Raw genomic sequence first — 23,968 nt, forward strand, 5'->3', positions numbered from 1 at the left:
AGGCCCTGAGTTCAATCCCCAGCACAAGAAAAAAACAAACAAAAACAAACAAACAAAAAAACGTAAGTACATGGTTCTAAAGTGTTTTATTAGAATTGTGTAAAGTTGTGTTCCATCACACATGTAACATACAGTTACAAATATTTGATACAAAAATAACTAATTCTAATATTGAACACAGAATAGTTCTATATTAATAATAAAAACCAAAACTGAGTTTTTCTTGGAAAATTTAAATTCAGGCCATTATTTCACAATTTGGAACTCCGAATAATCCAGCTTCAAGATGACTTTCTCATTGCTGAAATTTGCTCTGTCAATGTGTGATTTGGGACTTCCTTTTGTCTCAAGCCATTCCTGCATGCGACGCACCTTGGAGATGGGACCTTGCAATTGTCCTTGTACTGTGCCCCGGTCAGTGTTCTGGACCCAGCCTACCAATCCTAGTTTTTTACCCTCAGCCTAAGGGGAGAATGAGAGAGAGAGAGAGAGACAGATCCAGTGAGACCGAACAAAATAAGACTACAATCTCTTGCCAGAATCTTGGCCTAGAATCAAGCCACTGAAACTAATTTGATACTGTCCAGAAAAGTCAAAACAGAAAGACAGCAAGGAGGATCTCATTACTGATCTTAACATCAAGTGTTGGCCACTTGACTCCATTTCCTTCTACTCTATAAAACCCAGGCACTAGAATTTTTCAATATGTAGTAAATTTGGTTAAGTACTGAAGACTTAAGTCCAAAACAGATGCTTTTATAATGATCCCTGAAGGCAGATTGTTTTTTAGGATATTGGGTTGTATCTTGTTCATTTAACCTTAATCAAGAATCTATTGGGTATGGTAAATGGAAAAAGCGTGAAGTTATCTGATCCTTCCCTTTGTCTTTAACCAGGACCACACCTAAACATATCCAGATGAATTAGTGTCCATTATATCTTTAAAGATCATTAAAGAGTATTTTGCAATTTTCTGGGCAACTCATCCATTGTTTGTACTGTAGAGAAACTGTCTAACCCAACATGTTTATGTTGCATTCAAAGCCCACTTTCTGTCAGCCTCCTAGAGAAGGAAAACAGCTGTGACCAGTCTCTGAACACCAAGCTTTCATGAAACTACATAACTATTAGGTTTTCACTTGACTTTTTTCTCCTTTGTCTAAATAATCATAATGTCCTTAAAGTTGAATAAACTTACAAAAGCCAACTCATCATTGTAGTGGCTTTTTTTTTTTCAATCTTATTTCCTTTAAGTCACTAAGCTATGGCAAGACTTGAACATTTAGAAAAAAGGTAGCAATATTTTAGATATAAGTTTATTTTTGTGTAAATATATAATTAGAATAGTATAAAGGTCATTGATTATAAAGTAATATATCTAATAAAAGAAAGTTTGTGAATTACAAAAGAAAATGGGAGTTAACATGATAGCATGTCCAAATGCCAGAGTAGTGACCCAGTAAATGTGGGAAATTGCTGAGTTCACCAAACAAAACTTTATGTAGAGCAGGGAAAAAAAAATCTATGATAAGAAACTGTAGCATCCATCAAATCAGTTAGGTTCAAAGCAACGACATGTCTGCATAATGAACAAAAGGGACTCTGGTCAAATAACTGTTTAAGGGAGGAAATTAAGGAATGAAGAAAAACAGGAGATACCTACAGCATGCATTGCTAAGTGCCAGAGGAGAAAACGTAAAAGAAAAATGCTGAGAATGGACTTTGATGAAGACTCTATATCCAACTGATTAACAACTGCACTGTTCTACTTCAAATTAACATAGGGGAGTTGGCCATCTCTAGTACATAGAGTTACCATATATGGTAAATAACTATCAGACTGATAGTGCAGTTTTGAGCACACAGGGTTATAACAGTCAAATCTTTAAACTGCAGTGAACTCCTGAGAATGAGTAAAACACTCCAAAATTTGAAAAATCTATTTGTGTACTCAATTCTCTTAATTTCTTAAGGAATAGCATAATGTGGGCTGGGGCTGTAGCTCAGTGGCAGAGCGCTTGTCTTGCACATATGAAGCACTGGATTCAATCCTCAGCACCACATAAAAATAAACAAATAAAATAAAGGCATGCTGTCCATCTACAACTACAAATTTTTTTTTTTTTTTTTTTAAAGAATAGCATGGGCTGGGGATGTGGCTCAAGCAGTAGCGCGCTCTCCTGGCATGCGTGCGGCCTGGGTTCAATCCTCAGCACCACATACAAACAAAGATGTTGTGTCCACTGATAACTAAAAAAAAATAAATAAATATTAAATTTCTCTCTCTCTCTCTCTCTCTCTCTCCCTCCCTCCCTCTCCCTCTCTCACTCTCTCTTTAAAAAAAAAAATTTAAGGATTATGATCACCAATTCTAGTTTGCAATCTAAAAAGAAAGCCTTTTCAAATCAGTAACTTAGAATTCCATCTTAAAAGAAAAAGAAGAGTGAATGAAACTCAAAGCAAGCAGAAGGAAATAATAAAGAATAAGCATGGTGAGGTGGCACATGCCTATAATCCCAGTGGCTCAGGAGGCTGAGGCAGGAGTTCAAAGCCAGCCTCAGCGAAAGCGAGGCACCAAGCAACTCAGTGAAACACTGTCTCTAAATGAAATACAAAGTAGGGCTGGGGATGTGGCTCAGTGGTTGAGTGTCCCTGAGTTCAATCCCTGAAACCATCCTCCTCACCCCCCAAAAAGAGCAGAAGTCAATAAAGAATATAAAAATGAAGAAAATAAATAAAACCAAAAGTTAGTCTTTGAAAAGGTCAACAAAATTAAAAACCTTTAGCTAGACTGACAGAAAGAAGGCTCAAATGATTAAAATGAAAGAGGGGCTATAACTACCAACCTTACAAAAAAGGGACAACTATGAACAATGGTATGCCAACAAATTAGACAACTTAGGTAAAAAGGACAGATTCCTAGGAAGACAAATTGAAACAAGAAGAAATAGAGAGCTGTAGCTGTAGCTCAGTGGCAGAGCACTTGCCTAGCATGTGTGAGGTACTGGGTTCGATCCTTAATATCACATGAAAATAAACAACTAAAATAAAGGTATTCTGTCCATCTACAACTACAAAAAAAAATTTTAAATAAAAAAGAAATAAAAATGGAAAATCTGAACAGACTTATTATAAGAGATTAAATTAGTAATCAAAAAACTTCAAAGGAAAAGCCCAGGACCAAATGGCTTTTCTTTGATAGAATTCAAAGAAATTTTATCAAAAATTAAGGAAATTCACCAATCCTTCACAAATTTTTACAAAAAAATAGAAGAGGAAACACTTCCCAACTAATTCTATTAATCTAGCATTATCCTCATACCAAAATCAAAAGCATCACAAGAAAAGAAAACTTTAGACCAACCAATAGCCTTTATGAATACAGAAGCAAAAATCCTCAACAAAATACTAGCAAACCAAACCCAGCAAATATAAAGAAGATTACATAACAAGATGAACTGCGTTTTATGTCAAGAATGCAAGGTTGGTTCAACATACAAAAAGTAATCCATTTAATATGCCATATTAATGAATAAAACAAAACTACACAATCCTCTCAATAATGTAAAAAAAACCCACTCAAAAACTCTTTTATGATTAAAAATATTCAAGAAACTAGAAACAGAAGGGAACTTCCTAACCTGATAGGAGTATTGAAAAGCCCACAATTAATATCATACCTAATAGTGGAAAGCACTGAAAGCTTTCCCATAAAGCAGGAACAAACAAAGATATCTGCTTTTGCCACTTTTATTCAAAATTTTATTTATTATCTTTGAGGTTGTACTCAGGGCAGGGAAAAAGAAAAGGCACTCGGAAAGGAAGAAAGAAACTTACCTCTACTTGCAAATGACATACTCTGTATACTAAAAATCCCAAGGAACACAAACACACACATAAACTAGAGCTAATAAACAAGTTCACATGGTTACAGGAATCAAGATTGGTGTACAAAAATCTATTATATTTCTAAACACTAGCAATGGACAATTGAAAAACAAATTAAGTAAGCAATCCCAATTACAATAGCATCTAAAATCATAAAATGCCTAGAAATCAATTTAACAAAAGAAGTAGACAATTACAAATCATTGTTGAAAAAGAACAAAAATTTAAATAAAAAGGCTTTCCATGTTCATGGACTGGAAGACTTCATATTAAAATGGCAATATTCCCAAATTAATCTATAGATTCACCACAATCTATCCAAAAATCTCAGATCTTTTTTTTTTTTTTTTGCAGAAATTGACAAATTTCCCTAAAATTTACATGGAAACATAAGGGACCCAGAATAGCTAAAACATAATCACGAAAGGGAAGAACAAAGTTGAAGGACTTACTTTCTGATTTCTGAACTTTTCCAAAGCTACAATAATCGAAGCAGGAAGCTACAGTGCATACCTGTAATTCCAGCTACTCCAGGTGCTGAGGCAGGAGGACTGCAAATTCAAGGCCAGCTTTAGCAACCTAGCAAGACTCTGTCTCAAGATAAAAAGGGCTAGGAGTACAGTTCAGTTACAGGGCGCTTGCCTAGAATGTGTGAGGTCCTGGGTTAAAAATAAAAAATAAACTACAGCAACTCAGACAATGTGGTATTGGCATAAAAAAAGGGCATACAGATCAATGGAAGAAAACTAAGAGTCCATAACCCTTACAATTTTGAAAAGGGTGCTATGATGAATCAATGGAAGAAATATTAGTCTTTTCAACAAATACTTTTGGAACACCTGGATATCCATATGCAAAAGAATGAAGTTAGGCTTGGGGTATAGCTGCATATGTAGTATGTGCAAGACCTTGGGTTCAATCGCCAACACACACACACACACACACACACACGAATAAGATTGGACTTCTTAATACCAACACTAAAAAAAATCAAACTTGATTAAAGGCTTAAATCTAGAAGCTTAAACTATGAAAGTCTTAGAAGGAAACGTAGGCATGAATCTTGATTTTGGATGAGGCAAAGGTTTCTTAAATGTAATACATGCAAAATTAGCTAAATTAGACTTCATCATATTAAAAACTATGGCGGGTGCCTGTTATCCCAGCAGCTTGGGAGGCTGAGGCAGGAAGACTGCAAGTTCAAAGCCAGGCTCAGCAACTTAAGTGAGGCCCTAAGCAACTTAGCAAGACCCTATCTCAAAAATAAAAAATAAAATAAAAAGGGCTGGGGATGTGGCTCAGTGGTTAAGCACCCGTGCGTTCAATCACTGGTACAAAAAAAAAAAAAAGAAAAGAAAAAACCTTTTGTACTTCAAAGGACATTATCAAATGAAATGATAATTCACAGAATAGGAAAAATATCTGCAAATCATACATCTGATAAAAGACTAGGGTCCAGAATATATAGGAAATTCTTATGAATCAATAAGAAAAAAATAACTCAAAAAACTAGGCAAAGAATTTAAATGGAAATTTCTTCAATGAAGATATGCAGTATCTTCTTTCACATGCCAATAAACACATGAAAAGATGTTCTACATCTTAGTCATTAGGAGAAGGCAAATCAAAATCGGAGTATACAAGTACAGCAGAATCATTACTCAGATTTTTAAAAGGAGGAAATGCTGATACATGATCCCTGGATGAACCTTGAGGACATTATACTAAGTGAAATAAGCCAGTCACAAAGGAACTATACTGATTCTACTTATGAGTTACCTTGAATAGTCAAATTCATAAACAGGAAAAGTAAAATCACAATTGCTAGGGGCTGGGCAGAGGGAAAAATGGGGAGTTAGTGGCTAATGGGTACAGAATTTCAGTTTTGCAAGATAAAAATAATTCCATGGATAGATAATGGTGATGATAACATAACTATGCATGAATTACTGAGGGTCACTGAACTGTATATTTAAAATGGTTAACATTGTAAATTTTACATTATGTGTATTCTACCACAACTTTAGAAAAACATGTTGTATAATTTCCAAATAGTTTTGGATTTTCCAATTATCTTTATGTTACTGATCTGTATGTTCTCCACTATGACCTAAATCCTTTTAAACTCCTTGATGCCTGAAAACAAAACAAATAATGACAAAAATTCTCAATGTGAGAGTACTACCTCACTTCCTCTGGGATAGTTGTACTAAATAAGGTAGTGACAAGTGTTGGCAAGGATCTGGAAAAACTGGAATTCTCATAAACTGGTGGTGGAAATGTAGAATGGTTTAGTGGTTTTGGAAAAATTGGCAGTTCCGCAAAAAGTTAAACAGAGTTGCCAAATGACCTTGCAATCTACTCCTAGGTATATACACTCAAAGGAACAGAAAATACTGTCTACACAAATACATGTAATAAATGTTCACAGCATTATTCCTAATAACCCCAAATAGGAAACAATGCAAATGTCCATTCATTAATAGAATAAAATATATCCATACAATGAAATATTATTCAACCATAAAAAGGAACAAAATACAGATACATACTACAATATAGATGAACTTTGAAAACACTGTTAAGTGAAATGAACCAGAAACAAAAGTTCACATTTATATGATTCCATTTTAATATTAAATGTCCTGAACAGGCAACTCCATAGAGACAGAAAGTGGATTAGTGGTTGCCAGGGGCTGGGAGAATAAGGAGTAAGTGCTAACAGGTAAGTTTTCTTTTCTGGGGTGATTAATATATTTTGAAATTAGTGTGCAACCTTGTGCATATGCAAAAAACCACTGAAATATACTTTTTTAAAGGATGAACTTTATGGAATGTGAATTATATTCCAACTTAAAAAACAGCCCATTCCCGTATTCTCATTCATTTCTCTAGAAGTGATGAAATTTAATTCAGGACTTAGATGATATTGACATGCAAAGTGACTATAGCAAAATAAGACAACTGTTAAAAATAACATATATTTAAATGATTATAAATGGTAAAGAATAAGCTACAATCTAATTTTTAAATGACATTTTCCTTGTAGTTTTCCTAACCACTACTTGTTTTTCTGCATTCTTTTATTCTCTCTTTGACCAAGGGTAAAAGGTGGCAGGTATAGTAAGATGGACTATATACTATCTGGTCCTTTTCCCTGAACAACTTTGACTAATCTTTGAAGCTGTCACCTTGATTTATTAAGTCACAGAAACTTACTCTGCACTGGCAGCCAAACTAATTAGAACTTAGCTCTTGCAATGACTTTCAGCAACTCTCTTTTCAACAAGCACTTCTCATATGAGTATGAAACAGAAAGAAATGATATGCAAATGCAAATAATTAGAATAAGAGATATTGACAGAGTGGGAGGAATATTATTATTTTTTAAACTATAATTGCTAAGAGGTGCTTGTTTTAAAAAATGTGTTCAATAAAATGAAATTCTGAAGGAAAAAAAAGAGGTATTAACAGTTGACATTCCTATTTCAAAGATTCAGGTTTGAATTTTGAGTACCACAGTCCCAGCAGTGTAGTACCTGGAAAGTTTGGCAATCCTAACTCATTACCCATTGGACACAGAGTGGAATTAGACAAGAGTAGGAGGCAATAGTCTGATATCTCCCTGCAGAAGGCAGGAGGGAAATTGAGATTGCACTTGTGTGTGTGCATGCTAAGGGAAGATTACTGACACTAAAGCAGAGGTAACAGTTTGTTTATCTCCTCAAATACTCTCTATTAATATAGTAGGAATACCAGACTCCATGTTCTGTGTTACCATTACCTAGGTAATCTGGAAAGGATAAAATATTTTTAGTTAGAAAATCTTCAGCTGGAAAAGGTGAATGTTCTTCCACAGCTAAAGTGAACAGAAAGGAATTCAGTTGGGATGTTGGGAGATGGTTGGAGAAATGATAAAGGTTGGAGAGAGAAATAAAATGTAGCAGTTATGGGGCTGGGGATGTGGCTCAAACGGTAGCGCGCTCGCCTGGCATGTGTGTGGCCCGGGTTTGATCCTCAGCACCACATACAAAGATGTTGTGTCCGCGATAACTAAAAAATAAATATTTAAAAAAAATGTAGCAGTTATGGGACTGGAGTTATAGTTCAGTGATAGAGTGCTTGCCTCTGTGTTCGATTCCCAGCACCACATATAAATAAGCAAATAAAATAAAGGTCCATCAACAACTAAAAAAAACGTGTGTGTGTGTGTGTATGTCTTTATAAATGTGTATGTCTTTATATATGTGTGTCTTTATATATGTGTGTATGTCTTTATATATGTGTGTTTATGCGTGTTGTATGTATTTTATATATATATATATATATATATATATATACACATATATATATATATATATAAATATATACATACATAAATATATATATAAAGAAAATGTAGCAGGTATGATTGAAGTAATAACTTAATTTACAGAAATATGATCAGTTCTTCTAAAGGCCATTTTTCCTCGATGAGTGGTAGCCTTCCTACAACAAATGTGACTAGGTTTGATAAAACCACAACAAGGTGAACTAGACATATTCCCCTTCAGAAGAAAAAGACCGTTAACAAGTTTGTCTACATGTTCAGACACCACTGTTAGAAACAGAACAATAATAACATCAGGAGAATCTTCCATTTACATCATGTTTTACAAACTGCAAAGCATTTTCACATCCTTACCATTCAGCTACCGAATGCCAGCTTCTTCCAGTTCACATGTCAGAAATGCGTCTCTGGTTCCCAGAATTACAACCTAGGCATGTCCCCAAAGCCTGTAGGCCACATACCTGAGTGTACTTGCGGAAAAACACCCCTTGCACCTTTCCAAAAATTTCGTAATCCACTGATACCAAGGTGTCCCCTTCTGCCATGCTCAAACCTGTCAGAGACCAGGAAAGCAAAAATAGTAAAGGACGACCCCAGGACCCCCAATCCACAGGCAGAAAGAAAGGGCCACATGGTCCTTCTCCATCCATCACCTCTGCAACCTCTCCCGGATATCAAGGTCCCTGGACTCCAAAAGCAAGTGAGTGGACTTGCATAAACAGAAGCCTGTGAGTAACGGGAAGTCACTTGGGGAGGGAGCCTGGGCCCGGTAGAAGCTCCTCAGGAGCAGACACCTGCTGACCCAATTACCTGACCCGCTCCCTCCCATCCACTCCTCTTCCCACTCAGCCGTCAGAATCCCCTCCCACAACACTCAGGGCTAATCGAACTCAGGGCCATGCCCTGGGGCCCTCTCCCCAGCTCACCCGCCTCTTTTCCCCACAGGGGGCCGAATCACACCGGCGACCACCTAGCCTACCGCCCCCAGCCGCGCAAACGGCCGTTCCCGGAAGTTTAGAGTGCGGCTCCTCCTTCGCTGCCTCGCACGCCCATTACCTCGCTCGACCAATCAGGGAGGGCGTCTTACTCCTGAGCCCGCCCAGTGGACTGGAGGTCCAGCGGCTGGGCGCCCGACCTGGGGATGTGTTCAGTGTCTCTCTCCTGTCTTCCACAGACTCACCCTGTAACCCGTCTCAGTCGCTAAGTGTACCCCTCTTCTGAGATTCTCAAAAGTTAAAAGGCATAGACGGCGAGAAACACTGGGATACATTCATTCATTCAATAAACACCGGCTGAAAGCCTTCAATAAACACCACTGACACATAGTAAAAGGACGACCAGGCGCTGTTCTAGGCACTTGGCATACATCAGTAAACACAACAGAATCCTGCCCTAAGGGAATTTAAATTCTGGAGTTGGGAGTCAGACAACAGACATTAAACATCATAAATAAATAAACTGAATAGGACACATGCCACTTTTCTGGACTCTTTCAATTTGGGGTCATGCCTAGCAGGGGGGGAGATACAGGACATCTTCGTGGAGGTTATTTCTCCTGGAATTCTGGAAGCTGTCCATCAGAGACTACCTTACTAAGAAAATGCTTGAAGAACTAAATAAAGGAAACACATACACAAGCAAATGGTTCATGGCTCTAGAATCTCAGTTGACTTAGTCTAAACCAAATTACCAAATTTCATGAATTTATTTTTGTCTAAAGGGAATTGTCAAGGGGGTGTTGTAGGTGACATTTGTTAAAATTAGAGTCAATTTTCAAACATTTAAATCCAGCCACCCTTATGATTAAGAATGTGTATGAAGCTGGGCATGGTGGTGCACATCTGTAATCCCAGAGGCTTGGGAGGCTGAGACAGGACAATCAAAAGTTCAAAATCAGCCTCAGCAACTGCAAAGCGCTAAGCAACTCAGTGAGACCCTATCTCTAAATAAAAAATATAAAATAGGGTTGGGGATGTGGCTCAGTGATTGAGTGCCCCTAAGTTCAATCCCCAGGACCCCCCCCACCAGAAAAACATGTATGAATGGTGCACCCCTGTAATGCCAGTGATTTGGGAGGCTGAGGCAGAAGGGTTGCAAGTTCAAGGGCAGCTTCAGCAACTTAGTGAGGCCCTAAACAATTTAGCAAGATTCTGTGCCAGAATAAAGAAAAAAGAAAAAAAAAAGAACTGGGAATGTGGCTCAGTGATTAATCACCCCTGAATTCAATCCCCAGTACCAAAAAAAAAAAAAAAAAGAAAAGAAAAGAAAAGAAAAAGAAAAAGAAAAGAAAAGAAAAAAGAAAGAAAGAAAAAGAATGTCTGTGAAGGAAAACTGATATTTATTGTTCCTCTTTGGATTGCTTGTATATTGCTTGTATGCATTACATCCCTCTGTAAGACTCCATTTGTGAATATGCCAGGTCGGCAGACTTGGCATAGTGAGGTGGGTTTGCAACAATAGACATGGAAATTCATCATTCCATTAGCTCCCCACTATAGATTAAGGATCCAGGTCCTACAGAATCTTAAAACCCCCAGTGCAGTGAGAGCTGGATTTAATGCTGTACATGGAATTATTTGAAAATAACAGTGAATGATGCACCTGGCTGATGTTATTTCTTTAAAATTCATTTTTAAAAAAGGTTTTCTCCGGAATTTAAAACTTATTGAGTGTCTCAATGTATGGGGGATCATATGGTATACAAAGATGAATAATATATAATTTTTGCCCTCAATTTAGTGTAAGGGATAAATATGCATGCACATAATGATAATTCAATGCATGACATGGCAATTCAATTCCATGAACACCTACTGAGAGCTGCTCAATATGAACCAGATAGAAAATGTTAGAAGGAGCAGACAGTAATTCTGACTGGGAAGACTAGGAAAGTGTTCTTGGAAAGTAGTTTTCCAGAGTTACATGACCACAATTTGATGATTTGATTCCAGGCAGCCAGTCCAGAGTCCATTCCCCAAAATTCGATGACTACTACCACCCAGTTTGTGGAGCTTGTGGTAAGGTGGTACCACTGAGAGGAGACAGTACAAGAAGTCACCACAGCTAAACCAGGAGCTCTCCACCCTGGCTGCATATTAGGACTTTTAGGGAAGCTTCTAAAACTATGGATGCCTGAGCCTCACCCAAGATATATATTCTTTGAGTACTTTTTTTTTTTTGTACTGGAAAAAGAACCCAGGGACCCTTTACCACCAAGCTACATCCTTGTACTTTTTTTGCTTTTTTTTTTGAGACAAGGTTTCATGCTAAGTTGCCCAGGCTGGCTTCAAACTTGTGATTCTCTTGCCTCAGCCTCCCAAGTTGCTGCAATTATAGGCATGTGCTACACAGTGCCCAGCTTTTTAAGAAATCTTAATGCACAGCCAGGGTTGAGACCTACTAGGCTAGACGCTGGGGTTTATTCAGGGGAGGCAGGGATGAAAAGATAGGTTGGACCTAATAGAAATGCCATGCTAAATATGTATTTCAATTTCATTCTATAGGTGAAGGAGTCTTCACCAGGAGAGGAAAATGATAGGATCAGTATTTAGTAAGCTAAATTTAATCATTTCACAATGTATACATATATCAAAGCATCACATTATACCCTATAAATATATACAACTTTTATTTATAGATTTATAAATAAAAAGTGTGTATGTGGTACTTGGGAATCCAACCCAGGACCTCACGTATGCTAGGCACATGCTCTACCACCGAGCTTCATCCCCAGCCCCTGTCAATTATCTCGATTATCTCTCTCTCTCTTTTGCAGTACTGGGCATTGAACCTCGGGCCTTAGCACATACAAGGCAAGCACTGTACCACTGAGCTATATTCCCAGTCCCCTTAAAAAAAAAAATTTAAGGCAGGATCTTGCTAAGTTGTCTAGGCTGGCCTTGAACTTGTGATCCTCCTGCCTCAGAAGCCAGGCTAGTTGGGATTACAAATGTGTGTCAGCATACTTGACTTCAATAATATCTTTTTTTTTCTTCAGGGCTTCATGCATACTAGACAAGTGCTGTATCACTGAGGTACATCCCAGCCCCTCAACAAAATCTTAATAAAGCCAAGAAAGAAGTATTTAGACTCATTAGTCTGGCAGCATCAAGAAGGATGGGTTTGGGAGCAGATGTTAAAGGCAAGTGTAACAGTAAGAAGCATGATAGCATCCCAATGAGAAGTATGGAAGAACTCAACTAGGGCACTAAAAACAAACAAAGGGACATTATTTATTTATTTATTCACAGTAAGGAGAACTGAACCCACAGGCATTCTATCAATGAGCTCCATCCCCAGTCCTTTTAAAAATTTGAAACAGGGTCTCACTAAGTTGCAGAGGCTGGTCTTGAACTTGCAGTTCTCCTGTCTCAGCCTCTCTAGTAGCTAGGATTACAGGAATATGCCATTGCCACGGTGCCTGGCAGGAAGGGCTACTTATGGGAGACATTCGAGAAGCAAACTCAACAGGACCTGCAGGTCAATCAGAAGAAAGAGGTGATAAAAGGAAGGTATGGAAGGTGAATCTTGCTCTGAGCAGGAGTGGGGATATGGAGAAGCAGCAGACTGAGGATGGAGAGGTGATTAAGAGCTTTGTGTTCTGTCACACTGAGCTTGAGGTTCCTGAGGCTCAGTCATGTGCAGGTGTTAAATGGGCAGTTGGAAAATTCTAACTACGGAGACAGGCTACAGTTCAGCTGGACAGCATTTAAACATAGGTGAAACCTGAAATTTCAGCATTTGATAAAAGGAAGAGAATGTCTGGAACTGCACATATGTAAAAAGTAAGAAAGAGGGCTCAGGAGAATACCTAAATTTAGAGAACAAGTGGGAAAAAAGACATAAATGCCAGAGACCTGGAAGAAGGTGGAGCAAAGACTTGAAAAAAGAAACCAAGAAGGCCCAGGAGCAAGTGAAAAGAGTTCTAAGGTGGTGAATAATCAATAATGTCAAGTGAGTAGGCTTGAAAGAGAAGCTTGTCTTTGGTCATGAGAAGGTCACTGGCAGCCATGCAATTAAATAAACTGGAGAGGGTAGCAGCAAGACCACAGTGGAACAGACAATGAGTGTGTGTTGGGGGGGGGGGCAGCAAATGTAGTTTTCCATTAAGAACTCTTGTGGAGCTGGGCGTGGTGGCCTTCATCTGTAATCCCAAGAGGCTGAGGCAGGAAGCGCTAGGCCAACCTGGCCACTTAGCAAGACCCTATCTCAAAATACAAAATTTAAAAGGGCTGAAGGTGGAGCTCAGTTGTAGAGAACCCCTGGGTTCCATTTCCCCTAGGGGTGTGGGGGAGAATGAGTGGGATCCTAATATAGAGGTGACAGGTCAAGGGAAATGAGATTTGTTTTGTAGGGAACAGTTATATGTATTTTAACACCAAAGAAAAGGAGCCTGTGGAGATTAACAAGATGGAGGGGTAAAGTGATGGAGTCAATTCCTTGAGGGCTCTGAAAGAAAGAAATTCAAGAGAGAGGCCCTTCTTTCTCAGAAAGCAGAGGGAAGGCAGTCAGAGGGAGGGTAACATGCTGGGAAATTCTACTAGCTTGCCAGGAAGCTGTGGAAGTTGACAAGAGACAGGGGGAGGCTGAGATGACCTGGCTCTAAGCAGAGTAGGGTATGTTCCCATCTGCATACATCTATAATCCCAGCAACAGAGGAGACTGAGGCAGGAGGATGGAAAGTTCAAAGCCAGCCTCAGCAATTTAGTGAGGCCCTAAGCAACTTAACAAGACCCTGTTTCAAAATAAAAAATACATAAAAGGGCTGGGGATGTGGCTCAGTGGTTAAGGTGCCCTGGGTTTAATCCCTGGTACAAAAAGAAAAAAAAAAAAAAAAAAAAAAAAAAAAAAGAAAAGAAAGAAAAAGAAAAAGAAGAGTCAACTAGGAATAAAAGAACTGCCCTTGGAGGGTCCACCAAGAAATCTGTTAACATGTGACGGCTCCAATCTGACATGCTGAAGTGCTAACACTGACTGCTGCTGTCTACATTGTTTTCCATGTGCTGGAATCTTTTGAGTAGGGAAAAAGTGAGCTGCCTGTTCTAAACAGCTTACCCAAATTAACTGAAGCATGAAGAAGACAAATAAATTCTCTTCTGATGTCAAAAAGTTAGAGTATCATTTAGTGTTGAAACCAAGTTATGCCTGATTATTTCCGATCCGGTAGTTAACTTTATTATCATTACATTTGGCTGAGTCATTCCTGAGCCCTAAGTAGAGACGTCCAGAGTTACCAAGTGAGAGAAAACATTATAATATTAAAATAATTAGATTGGCCACAAAAACTACCCCGGAAAGACTGCGTAGGGAAAAAAAAAAAAAGAAAAAAAAGAAAAAGAAAAATTGACAGCAAGCTCCAAAGTACTGGCAAGGGAAGAAAGCACGGAGAGCATATAGCCATACCTGGGGCCCGTGCAGAGCAGCCGAGCGTGCTAAGAAAGGCAGGCCCACTCCGGCTAACCAGGCGGATACCGGAATCCTGCGGCGGGATGACTCTGGGGCACATCTAGGGGTTCCGCCCTTTGCCAGAGACGGGCACACCCCAAGGTCAGGGAGCATCGTTCTCAGAAAAATACAAATTCTTCTTTGATGGAGCCCCAGAAAAGCCTTTCCTGCCCCTCCCCCTTTCCCCAAGGGCAGGGCTGAACTGAGCTGCAGAGTTGGCTGGACACTGGGTCAAGTGACACTGAGACCGACCGCACCCCACTGGCCCCGGCCGCTCTGGACCGCGTGCGGACTGCGCCTGCGCGCGCCTCCCAAGTGGACTTACGCGGGAGAGGCGAGGAGGGGCGCGCCCGGCGCACAGGTCTCCAGGCAACTGGAATAACAGAGGCCAGCTAAAGGCGCCTGCGCGGCTGTCGTTTGCTGAAAGGTCTGGTCTCCAAAGCTAGGTCCTGGGGTTTTCCATAAGCTGGAGCGGTGCCGAGAGCCTCAGGTACCGGGAAGGGAGAGGAGACTTGGGGTCAGCACCTTGACCTCCGGAGGGCCTTAGGAGCAGGAGAGCGAGGTCTTGTCCCCCAAAGCTGAGTGCCCAGTGAGGATTCCCGCTTGACCCTCCTGGACAGAACATAACTTCCCGTTCCGAATCCAAACCCGGCCATGGCCAGATCAAATGGCCCCCACCTCTCAAGTTACAGGCCTTCCACAGTCTGTGCCTTGGGGACTCCTTGGATAAAGGAATTTCCTCAGGAGGAAAGCCCTGAGAACTCTGCACTAAGCCACTGGGTTTCATTTTTCTTACCTGTAAAACGTTTAGTTTACAGGTGAAGAAACTGGGGCCAGCAAGAAGTTGTTGTTCTGTGTCACAGTCTAAAACTTGACCTTCAATCCAGTGCTGTTTTACCTCTTTCATAATAACGTATGGCAGAGGCAGGGATTGGTGGAAAGGAAACCTAAGTGGCAGGAACACCTGTATCATGTTCATTTTTCTATCCTCAGGGCCTAACACAGTGTCTGACACTTGATCATCACTCACCATATGCTCACTGAAGGGAATCTCTGGCAGAATCAGCTCCACTGTCCCTAGAAAAGTTTAAAGGGAAATGTGGGCAGGGCAAATGTAGAAACAGTTTACTTTAGCAGCCGGGAGTGAACCTCAAACAAATTCTTCACATGTATCTGGTTTAAATCTTCCCTAGGCTTCAGTCCAGGCCCTGAATGGCTGGTCTCCAGTTGGCTCCACATCTGCCTGTGGGCGTTATGTTCCCACATAATAAAACAGAAGCTCCAGGGCTCCACTCAGCCAAGCAAGACCCTTATGAACAAGGTGACTCTTCCCAGCGATCCTTGATGGGGCAGAACAATTTTCAGCAGAAGCTTTTGAGCAACAAAGAACTGGCACTGTACTCTCAACCCAAATGGAACACTGGCACACCAGCCCGGAGCTACTCTTATCCCCACTATGCTGGAATTAGCCAGCGAGACATGGGCAGTGATCTCCTGGGCCAAGGAAAGGGTTTGCTTTACCCAAGTTCTCAATCTCGATATCCCAAAGCAAATGACCAGGACTTCATCCCCTTTACAAAAAAACGAGTTGGGGTGGACCGGGCATACCCACTGAAACCCATGGTCCACCGCAAGTATCATAGTATAGGTGAGGCCAGCACTGATGGGGACCAGAATGTCTGCCTAAGAACCCCTGAGCCAAGAGAATTTACAGACAGCAATTTTGATTTGAGGAATGGGGTGAACTCATCTGTTCTTGCTGACTTGCAGCGGGAGAAGGCCAGGGCAAACCTCCGAAGGACTGAGTGGCTGCAGGTCGAAAGATTGGAAGCTGCAGGGGAGAGCTTAGAGGAGGAAATTCAAAGAAAGGAGATTCTCCTGAGAGAAAAGCTGAAGAAGATAGAAGAGGAACTTAAAAGGATCCAGAAGGTAAAAGAACAGGCCAAGGGAAATGAAGACAGAGGGCTACAGAGAATGATCTTTCCCAGGAGGGAAGTTAAAGTTGATAACAGCAACACAACATACAAACCTGTTTTCTCCCCACAATTTGGGTCTGAAGAGGTATTTAGTAGAGACAGGAGAGAGGACGAAGCCTGGGGACAGCCTCAAGAAAATTTTCGTTCATTCCAGTTCTCTGATTATAGAATCCAGAGGCTTAAAAGGGAAAGGCTGGTGGCAAGCAACAACAAAATCAGAGACCAAGCCTCAGGGCCATTAGTGGCAAAGTTCTCTCAGCCTTTGGAAGAACCAAGCAGCGATTTGGAGAGATCCATAAGAAGTTCTAGCCCATGCAGGACACCAGGCTCCTCAGGTTCCAGCTGCTCTACTGAAGAGCCAGAACTGGGCAAGTGCAGCCACTGTGGACGCAAATTTCTCTTGCTCAGGCTGGAGAGACACTCTGCCATCTGTGGCAGGATGCAGGGTTCCAAGAGGAAAGTGTTCGACTCCTCCAGGGCCCGGGCTAAAGGCACGGAGCTAGAGCAGTACTTGAATTGGAAGGGGCCAGCTGCAGTCAAGGTAATAAAAACCTTGTGGATTTGACTTTGTATTTGGATCCTTGTGAGGACCTATTATGTTCTCACCGGTTTCTTTAGGGAAAACTCATGTGTCTTGTAGGCTGAAGGTGGGAATTAATACTTGTTGAGCATTCATATGTGCCAGGCACCATGACAGGAGTTTTTCATGGGATTCTTACAACTCTGTTATGGTGACATTATCTCTCATTTTATCAGTTCAGACATCAAGGCTCAGACCTATCCTAAACACTCAAACACACACACACACACACACACACATACACACACACACACACACACACACACTCACACCAAGGCTTATACACGTCAAGTAACTTTCTTGAGGTCATAGCTTTAAGTGGCAGGGCCAATATCTAAATCTTGGTTGGGCTGAAAAAATCTAGAATTAAAGAAATAGGTGCCCTTTTGGTTATAGAAATAGTACATGTTTATACCACAGAAACTTTTTTAAAAACATGAAACACCCAAAGAAAAACTATGAAGCATTTTATGTTCATTTTCTTGGCTCCTTGCTTTTGGCAATATGCTGTCACCTTCCAAGACTAGCATCTGTCACCACTCCTTTAGCTCTATCTTTTCTTTCTAGATTAGCTTCTTAGTAAATATAAGAAGCACAATTACATTTGAATTTTTTTCTCTCTTTTCAGAGTGTAAACACCTTGAAGGTAGGGACTTTTATTTTTATTTTTTGTACTGGAGACCTTTTGGTTTATCTGTTTTTGGTTATCTCTCAAAAAATTCCTCCTGTTAGAAAAACCAGGTTATAAAATGTATGGGCTTCAAGACACTGACATAGTAAGTTCAGAGGAACTTCATAGATATATTTGGACAGATGTGGAGGAGATTGTCTCATAAATAACCTGATTGTCAAGGTTGTACAACTTGGTTTGTAATATGAATATTTCTAAAATGCTGACAAAGCATTGTATATTAGTTTTTGTGAATATTAGAAAAATACAAAAACATGTTAAGCTATAATTTTAATATCTGGGGATCATGAATTTAAAGAATAGTAGTAAAGAAAACAAAGTTGTCAGCATTGGAGATCCTAGGCCATACGATTGATCTCAAAGGCCCCATTTAGCTCTAATGATCAAGAAAATGAAATTGTCCTCTGTATTTATTTCTTTGCTGTGCAGGCACCTCTCTCATCTACTAGTTTATGTGTGTATTTGCTGAGGCCCTTCCAAAACTCACATTGATGTGATGGCCATTAAGAGATGTATTCAAGTTCTTTTCTCTCAGAAAAGATGATCTCCCTGAAATATAGCTTCCAACACAAAGCCAACATTTTGCACCAGCAGATAATGACAGGATGGCCAGTTACTGTTCTTTCTTGATTTCTTTTTGGTTAACTCAGTAATCCACTGGGGAATCCTTTGTCCCACCATAGCAATTTATTTTTGGCCACAACCTAAAAGAATCTTGTGCTTTTTAAATTCCTAAATATAGTAGCAATGAAGCAAAAGAATTAGGTTTCTGAGGTCAAGATGCCCCACCTTTGTGAAAACGAATTTGAGGGAATGTGTTGCATTGAGGACCCCAAGACAGGACTGAGATGGACCCACTCCTGAGAATGCCTCAAGGCTTATTCCAGACCGCTTTGCCTTTGGAAGCTGTCATTCCTCTAGTGCACTCCCAAGAACAAGTGATTTTCCGGATATCCTTTTATCTTTATATTACTTGTATCTCTTGTCTACTGGAAGGTAAGCATTTGAGGCAGGAACCACACACACATCTTTGTGTTTTGTGCTTACAGTGTTGAGTAAAATTAATTATGATAAATAATTAAAAGATAGATATCGTATGTTTAGGGAAGCTTCCCCTAATTGAATTCTCTTTAAGGTCCCTGGACACCATCTCTAACACTGACTCTTTTGCCGCCTTCTCTGTTTCTGTAAGAGACTTTCTTAATGGATCCTTTCTCTTTCTTTGGTAGTATTTCTCAATGTTATCAAGAGCTTTTTGACCTCTATTTTTCTTCTTTTAAAGATTAATTTTAATTAATATTTGCATGCATTTAAAAAATCATATAGTACTAAAATCATCCCCAGTGCAGATCAGTGGTATCCTTCACTGACCTTTCATCCAGCCCTCATTTCTGTTTTACATGGTTCTTTTGATATGCATATCATATTTAGAATATTTACATATCCTAAATATGATTATTTTCTTGATTTTCCAATATTCTGCATTATCTGGTGATTTCTTATGGAACTGCAAATTCCATAAGAATATCCTATTTCCACTGTCCTTACTTTTTTTCCACCCCTTTTCCTTCACTGTAGCTGAATCACTATTTTGGGTTTTATTCATTAGTTGGCTTTTTATCTGACCGTCTACATTTTGTTCACTGATGAGAGAACAAATTTTGCCCCTGTCCACATGTACCTCGAGTTAAAAACTGACTTATGTTTTCATTTCCTTCATCTTCTACATGTCTATCTCTAGTTTATTTTTCCTAAGAGATCCATCTGATGTCAGATATCTGTTTATGTTTTCTTAAGTGCTCAAACACCTCTCATAACGTTAGCACCAGTTTTATTTTCCTGAAAATCCCCTTTCCTCTATTCTTTCTCCTCTTGCTTCAGTCTGGACTGGCTCTTTTCCAGGCCTGGTGCAGATCTGTTTTTTAGGGGGACTTCTCTTAGCTTCTCTTCTGTGTTGGATCCTGTATTTTCAGTATCCTCTGCCTTCTTTTTTCTTGCTTTTGAAAGCTAAGAAATGTTCACAGGAGGTAAATTTTTTTGTCTTGGAATGAGTGAAAATATCTATACAATAGACTCCTATTTGACAATTTGGCTGGGTACAGAATTCTAAGTGGAGAATGATTTTATCAGAACTTTAAAGATATTTTCCACTAGCTTTTAGCATCTATTTACTGTTGAGAAATCTAACAACATTTTGATTCTTGCTCCATTATATGAAATGTTTTCTTTCTTTTTTCTGAAAGCTTACAGGATCTTCTTTATTATGAAATTTTATGGTTGGGAGGATGTAGCTTAGTTGGCAGAGTGCTTGCCTTGCATGCACAAAGCACTGGGTTCAATCCCCAGAACTACCAAAGGGGAAAAAAAAACTACAGATGAAATTATGATGATTATGCTAGATACACAGTAAGCCATTTCAGTCTCAAGATTTGTACTCTTCAATTCTAAAAATGTTAATTGTATTATTTATTGGATAGTTTTCTCCTTGTGCTTTCTCTATTTTTTTTTGGAACTCCTGTTAGCCATATGTTGGACTTCCTGTTTTCTAATTTTCTGATCTTTTCTACTTTCTATTTTGAATTTTTTTCCCATTCCAAGGAATTTTCTTGACATTATTTTATAACACTTCTACTTGATTTTTAGGTTTAGCTATGAGAGTTTTCATATATAATAGGTCTAGTTCTCTGATTGTTCCTGATTTTTTCCCCCTTTCTTTTTTGGTGGTGCTAGGGGTTGAACTGAGAGTATCATGCATGGTAGGCAAATGCCATAGTACTGAGCTACATCCCCAGCCTAGGGTCATTGCTTTTTAATAGATTCCTTTATGGACACATTCTCTTCTAAGATTCATTTTATTGATGTTTTTCTGTAAAAAGTTTTCTTCTTGTTGCTGTTTCCTGAGGTTTTCTTTATTTTACATTTTGGGGGGGTCTTTTCCTTGTTAGAGCTTTCATCAAATATCTAGTGGTCTTTGGCTGTCCATTCATATTTATGATTACATAGGCCTTGTTGACTAGGGGCCTTGTTAAGATTATCAAGCAGAATCTTATAATTCGGTGCCCCAAGGTCAGTCTGGAGGCTTTTCGCCGCACTGCTTGGTGCATTCAGAGAACGCTCCTCTTCCCTAAGAGAACACAAAAGTGATTGTTACTCTGGGAGCTGAGTTGTGGGGTGGAGGCTGACAGTTGCACAATTTGCTATATATATATCCTTGCACTTAGTCTAGTCCCCATTTTCAAGCCCAAGATTAACCCTGTTCTCTACCCTGTCTGGACTTCCCAAGTCTGAAATCCATCCAGTTCAATGTCTCCAGAGGAAAAAAACCCTGTTCTTATGTGAGGTTATTGGGAGTGTTGGATGTTCAAAGGGAGGGGAGCCCTGGGGTCTGGCATGTTTTCATCCCTGTATCTCCGTGCTTCCCTTTGCCTGGTTCTTTCAAGCACTGATCCTCTCAGGTGTTCTGCTGAGAACGACTTGCCTCCTAGTATTATATTCCCTTGCAGGCCGTTGGTCTATGCCTCCATTCTGACAAATGAGTTATCACAATTGCTCCTTTTCTGTTCTCTTTGACCGTGTAGATAAACACCCTTTTTATTTCCTACTGTCTTTCACATGGAGACTCAGGAAGGAGATAAGACAAACACTACTTTGAAGGACCAGTCTTCTTTTTACATTATAGGTTGAACCTCCTCGGAAGAACAACTGGAGGCAGAAGCACGAATCTTTCATCCATACCCTCCGTCATGCACGGGAGATCCAGCAGATAATTGCCAAAGGTGGAAAACCCTCAGACTTGCATACCATCCTGCCTGCAGAAAACCCAGACTATATTCAGTGTCCTCACTGTAGCCGTTACTTTGCTCCCAAAGTGGCTGAGCGACACATTCCCAAGTGTAAGACCATTAAGAACCGTCCTCCACCTCCTCGGAAGCATTATAGTTGAGCAGGCAATAATGGAAACATCCTTGAGTAGTTAAGAAGGTTCTACTACAGCAATGAACAGAAGTAGAATAATTTGATATAAAGATAAAAAGAAAACTTTGACATCACCTAGAATTGCCTGCAGAGCCAGAAATAATAAGAGCAAATACTAGGCCGCAAGAGACAGGAGGAAGACCCAGCTTCCCACTAAATTAAAATCTTTACTGTTTGCCTTATGGTTTTGCCCTAGGAACTGATGGGTGAAGACACAGAACAGTGAGCAGCCTACATTAAAGCTGTCTTCTTGCAAGCCAGACTGTGGTTTGTACTAGTGAAGCGCCTGTATTTGGTTGTACCTTTTGGTCATGGTATGTGTGTGGTTTCTGTTAATTCTTCTGGCTCTTGCAAGAAGTTGAAGTTTTGAGAGGAGTTGGGATCAGAGGACCATGATCACCCAGATGGTAAACTTTTATAAAAGACAATGCAAGGGCTTTGAATCCCCTTCAACACTTAGCATCACCCCACAGTCTCAGCCACAAGGCATTATCAATAAAAATCTATCCTTGGCTTCCCTGGGGCATGGTCCTGGCCAAATGCCAAAAAAAGTATGTGATGTTAGGGCAGGAATATGTCCTAAACCTTCCCTGTGTTGTACTGTATAATAAAGGAAACATCTTTATTTACTTCACAGAGTAGGGGTGGTAGGGTACCATGGTAGGAAGCTCATTATTATTCTCCCTACTTGTTCTTTATTCTAATGGGTTTCATATGTTGAAAAAAAGAAAAAGGAAGAAGCTGCTAGCCCTCTGGCTATCAAATTAGGTTGTTGACTTTTTTTTTTTTGGTGCTACTGGGGATTGAACCTAGGGATGCTTTACCACTGAGAAACATCATCAGTTCTTTTTATTTATTTATTTTTAAAATTTTAAATAGGGTCTCACTAAATGTCTGAGGCTTTGAACTTGTGATCCTCCTGCCTCAGTATCCTTACTAGCTATGATTACAGGCATGTGGTGACCTCCACACCTGGCCTGAATGACTTTGATTCAACAAATCTATCATCAAAGCAAGCTGGGACTGTGTATAGTGTCAAATGTCCTTGCTGACTAGAGCACTGTCCAATTTCTATCTTAGAGAGTAAACTTTGAAGGGAAAAGGAGCAGATCTTTTAAATTTTCTATGAAGAATAGTGCTTAGTGCAAGTTAGGCCCTCAATTAAAGGGTTTTGAGGACTTAAAAATTAAATAAAAAGATCAGTGAGTCCTTAAGGGAAGCTCATAGGCACAATGGATATTTACATTTCCCAGGCAAGTTTAATGAGGAATACACCAAGTTCCACACTTGATATTAAGAGCAATAGATGCCAAGAATAAGCTGTGGCCATGGTTACAGAGTAGAAGCCTATGGACAGTTCTGTCCCACAGCTGTGTATTATTTGGCTGCACAGTGTTAAAATCTGACATTTAAAAACTGGAATACAGAACATCTCTTGAAAAACTGGAAACACCGAACCAGCAACCCAATGACAAATATGGGGGGTTCAGAAAAACTGGCTCCGTCAGTGGAGGCGGCAGCAGGTGGGGACTGTGTCACTTGCCTCATCTGCCTCCCTGCACCTGGGATTGGGATCCCTGGATGAGGTCATTAAGGTCCTTAAAACCCATCAACTGTGAATATGTATGTAGAGAGTGCTTTCTATAGACATGGATGCAGTAGTAATTCATTCTTAAATTGCCAAAGAAATAAAAACAATAGTCAATGCCTGGTGTTCTCTTTGATCTCTATATGTTTAGACCTTGCTTATTCACTTACTAGTCTTTTAAATTTAGCTTGACTTGGATTTGGAGAAGAGGTAAGAACTTTAATTCTAAGTCTCTTCCTGGATAGGATGAGAAGACACAAAAATGCTGCCTGTAAATGTCTATATTTTATATTACTTTATCCAGGAAACTTTAGTCCAAGTAAACATTATAAATTTTAAAAGTTCAAAAAGTTAAGCTATGGGAAAAATCTCATGGTGGAACTCACATGGAAATTCACTTCATTTATAAGTGTGTGCAGAGATAGTATTTCTTCATATTTCATGCAGGACAGCACCTTCTGGTCAACATTTGCTTTCAGGTGATTGATGACTCTTC

At 39.6% G+C, this 23,968-nt stretch overlaps 2 protein-coding genes across 4 annotated transcripts; one reads left to right on the forward strand and one right to left on the reverse strand.

The window, feature by feature from the left end:
- Positions 1–67: 67 nt before the first annotated feature.
- ACYP1 (acylphosphatase 1) lies at positions 68–14,869 on the reverse strand. Of its 2 annotated transcripts, none has more exons than XM_081292570.1 (3): positions 14,621–14,869; positions 8,680–8,771; positions 68–462 (listed from the first exon to the last, which is right to left on the reverse strand). In XM_081292570.1, exons 1-3 carry the CDS (start codon positions 14,721–14,723, stop codon positions 247–249), a joined length of 411 nt encoding a protein of 136 aa, XP_081148696.1. In that variant the 5' UTR covers positions 14,724–14,869; the 3' UTR covers positions 68–246. The 2 variants fall into 2 exon arrangements, with proteins under 2 accessions (XP_081148696.1, XP_081148697.1); XM_081292571.1 differs by lacking the exon at positions 14,621–14,869 and adding an exon at positions 9,145–9,233.
- A 73-nt stretch (positions 14,870–14,942) lies between these two features.
- ZC2HC1C (zinc finger C2HC-type containing 1C) lies at positions 14,943–23,524 on the forward strand. 2 transcript variants are annotated; one of them, XM_081292564.1, is made up of 3 exons: positions 14,943–15,152; positions 15,856–17,179; positions 21,589–23,524. In XM_081292564.1, exons 2-3 carry the CDS (start codon positions 15,875–15,877, stop codon positions 21,850–21,852), a joined length of 1,569 nt encoding a protein of 522 aa, XP_081148690.1. In that variant the 5' UTR covers positions 14,943–15,152; positions 15,856–15,874; the 3' UTR covers positions 21,853–23,524. The 2 variants fall into 2 exon arrangements, with proteins under 2 accessions (XP_081148690.1, XP_081148691.1); XM_081292565.1 differs by having other exon boundaries at positions 14,943–15,089.
- Positions 23,525–23,968: the final 444 nt, after the last annotated feature.

The sequence above is a fragment of the Spermophilus citellus genome, assembly GCF_964194105.1.
Source record: "Spermophilus citellus genome assembly, chromosome: 4".
NCBI classification, from domain to species: domain Eukaryota; kingdom Metazoa; phylum Chordata; class Mammalia; order Rodentia; family Sciuridae; genus Spermophilus; species Spermophilus citellus.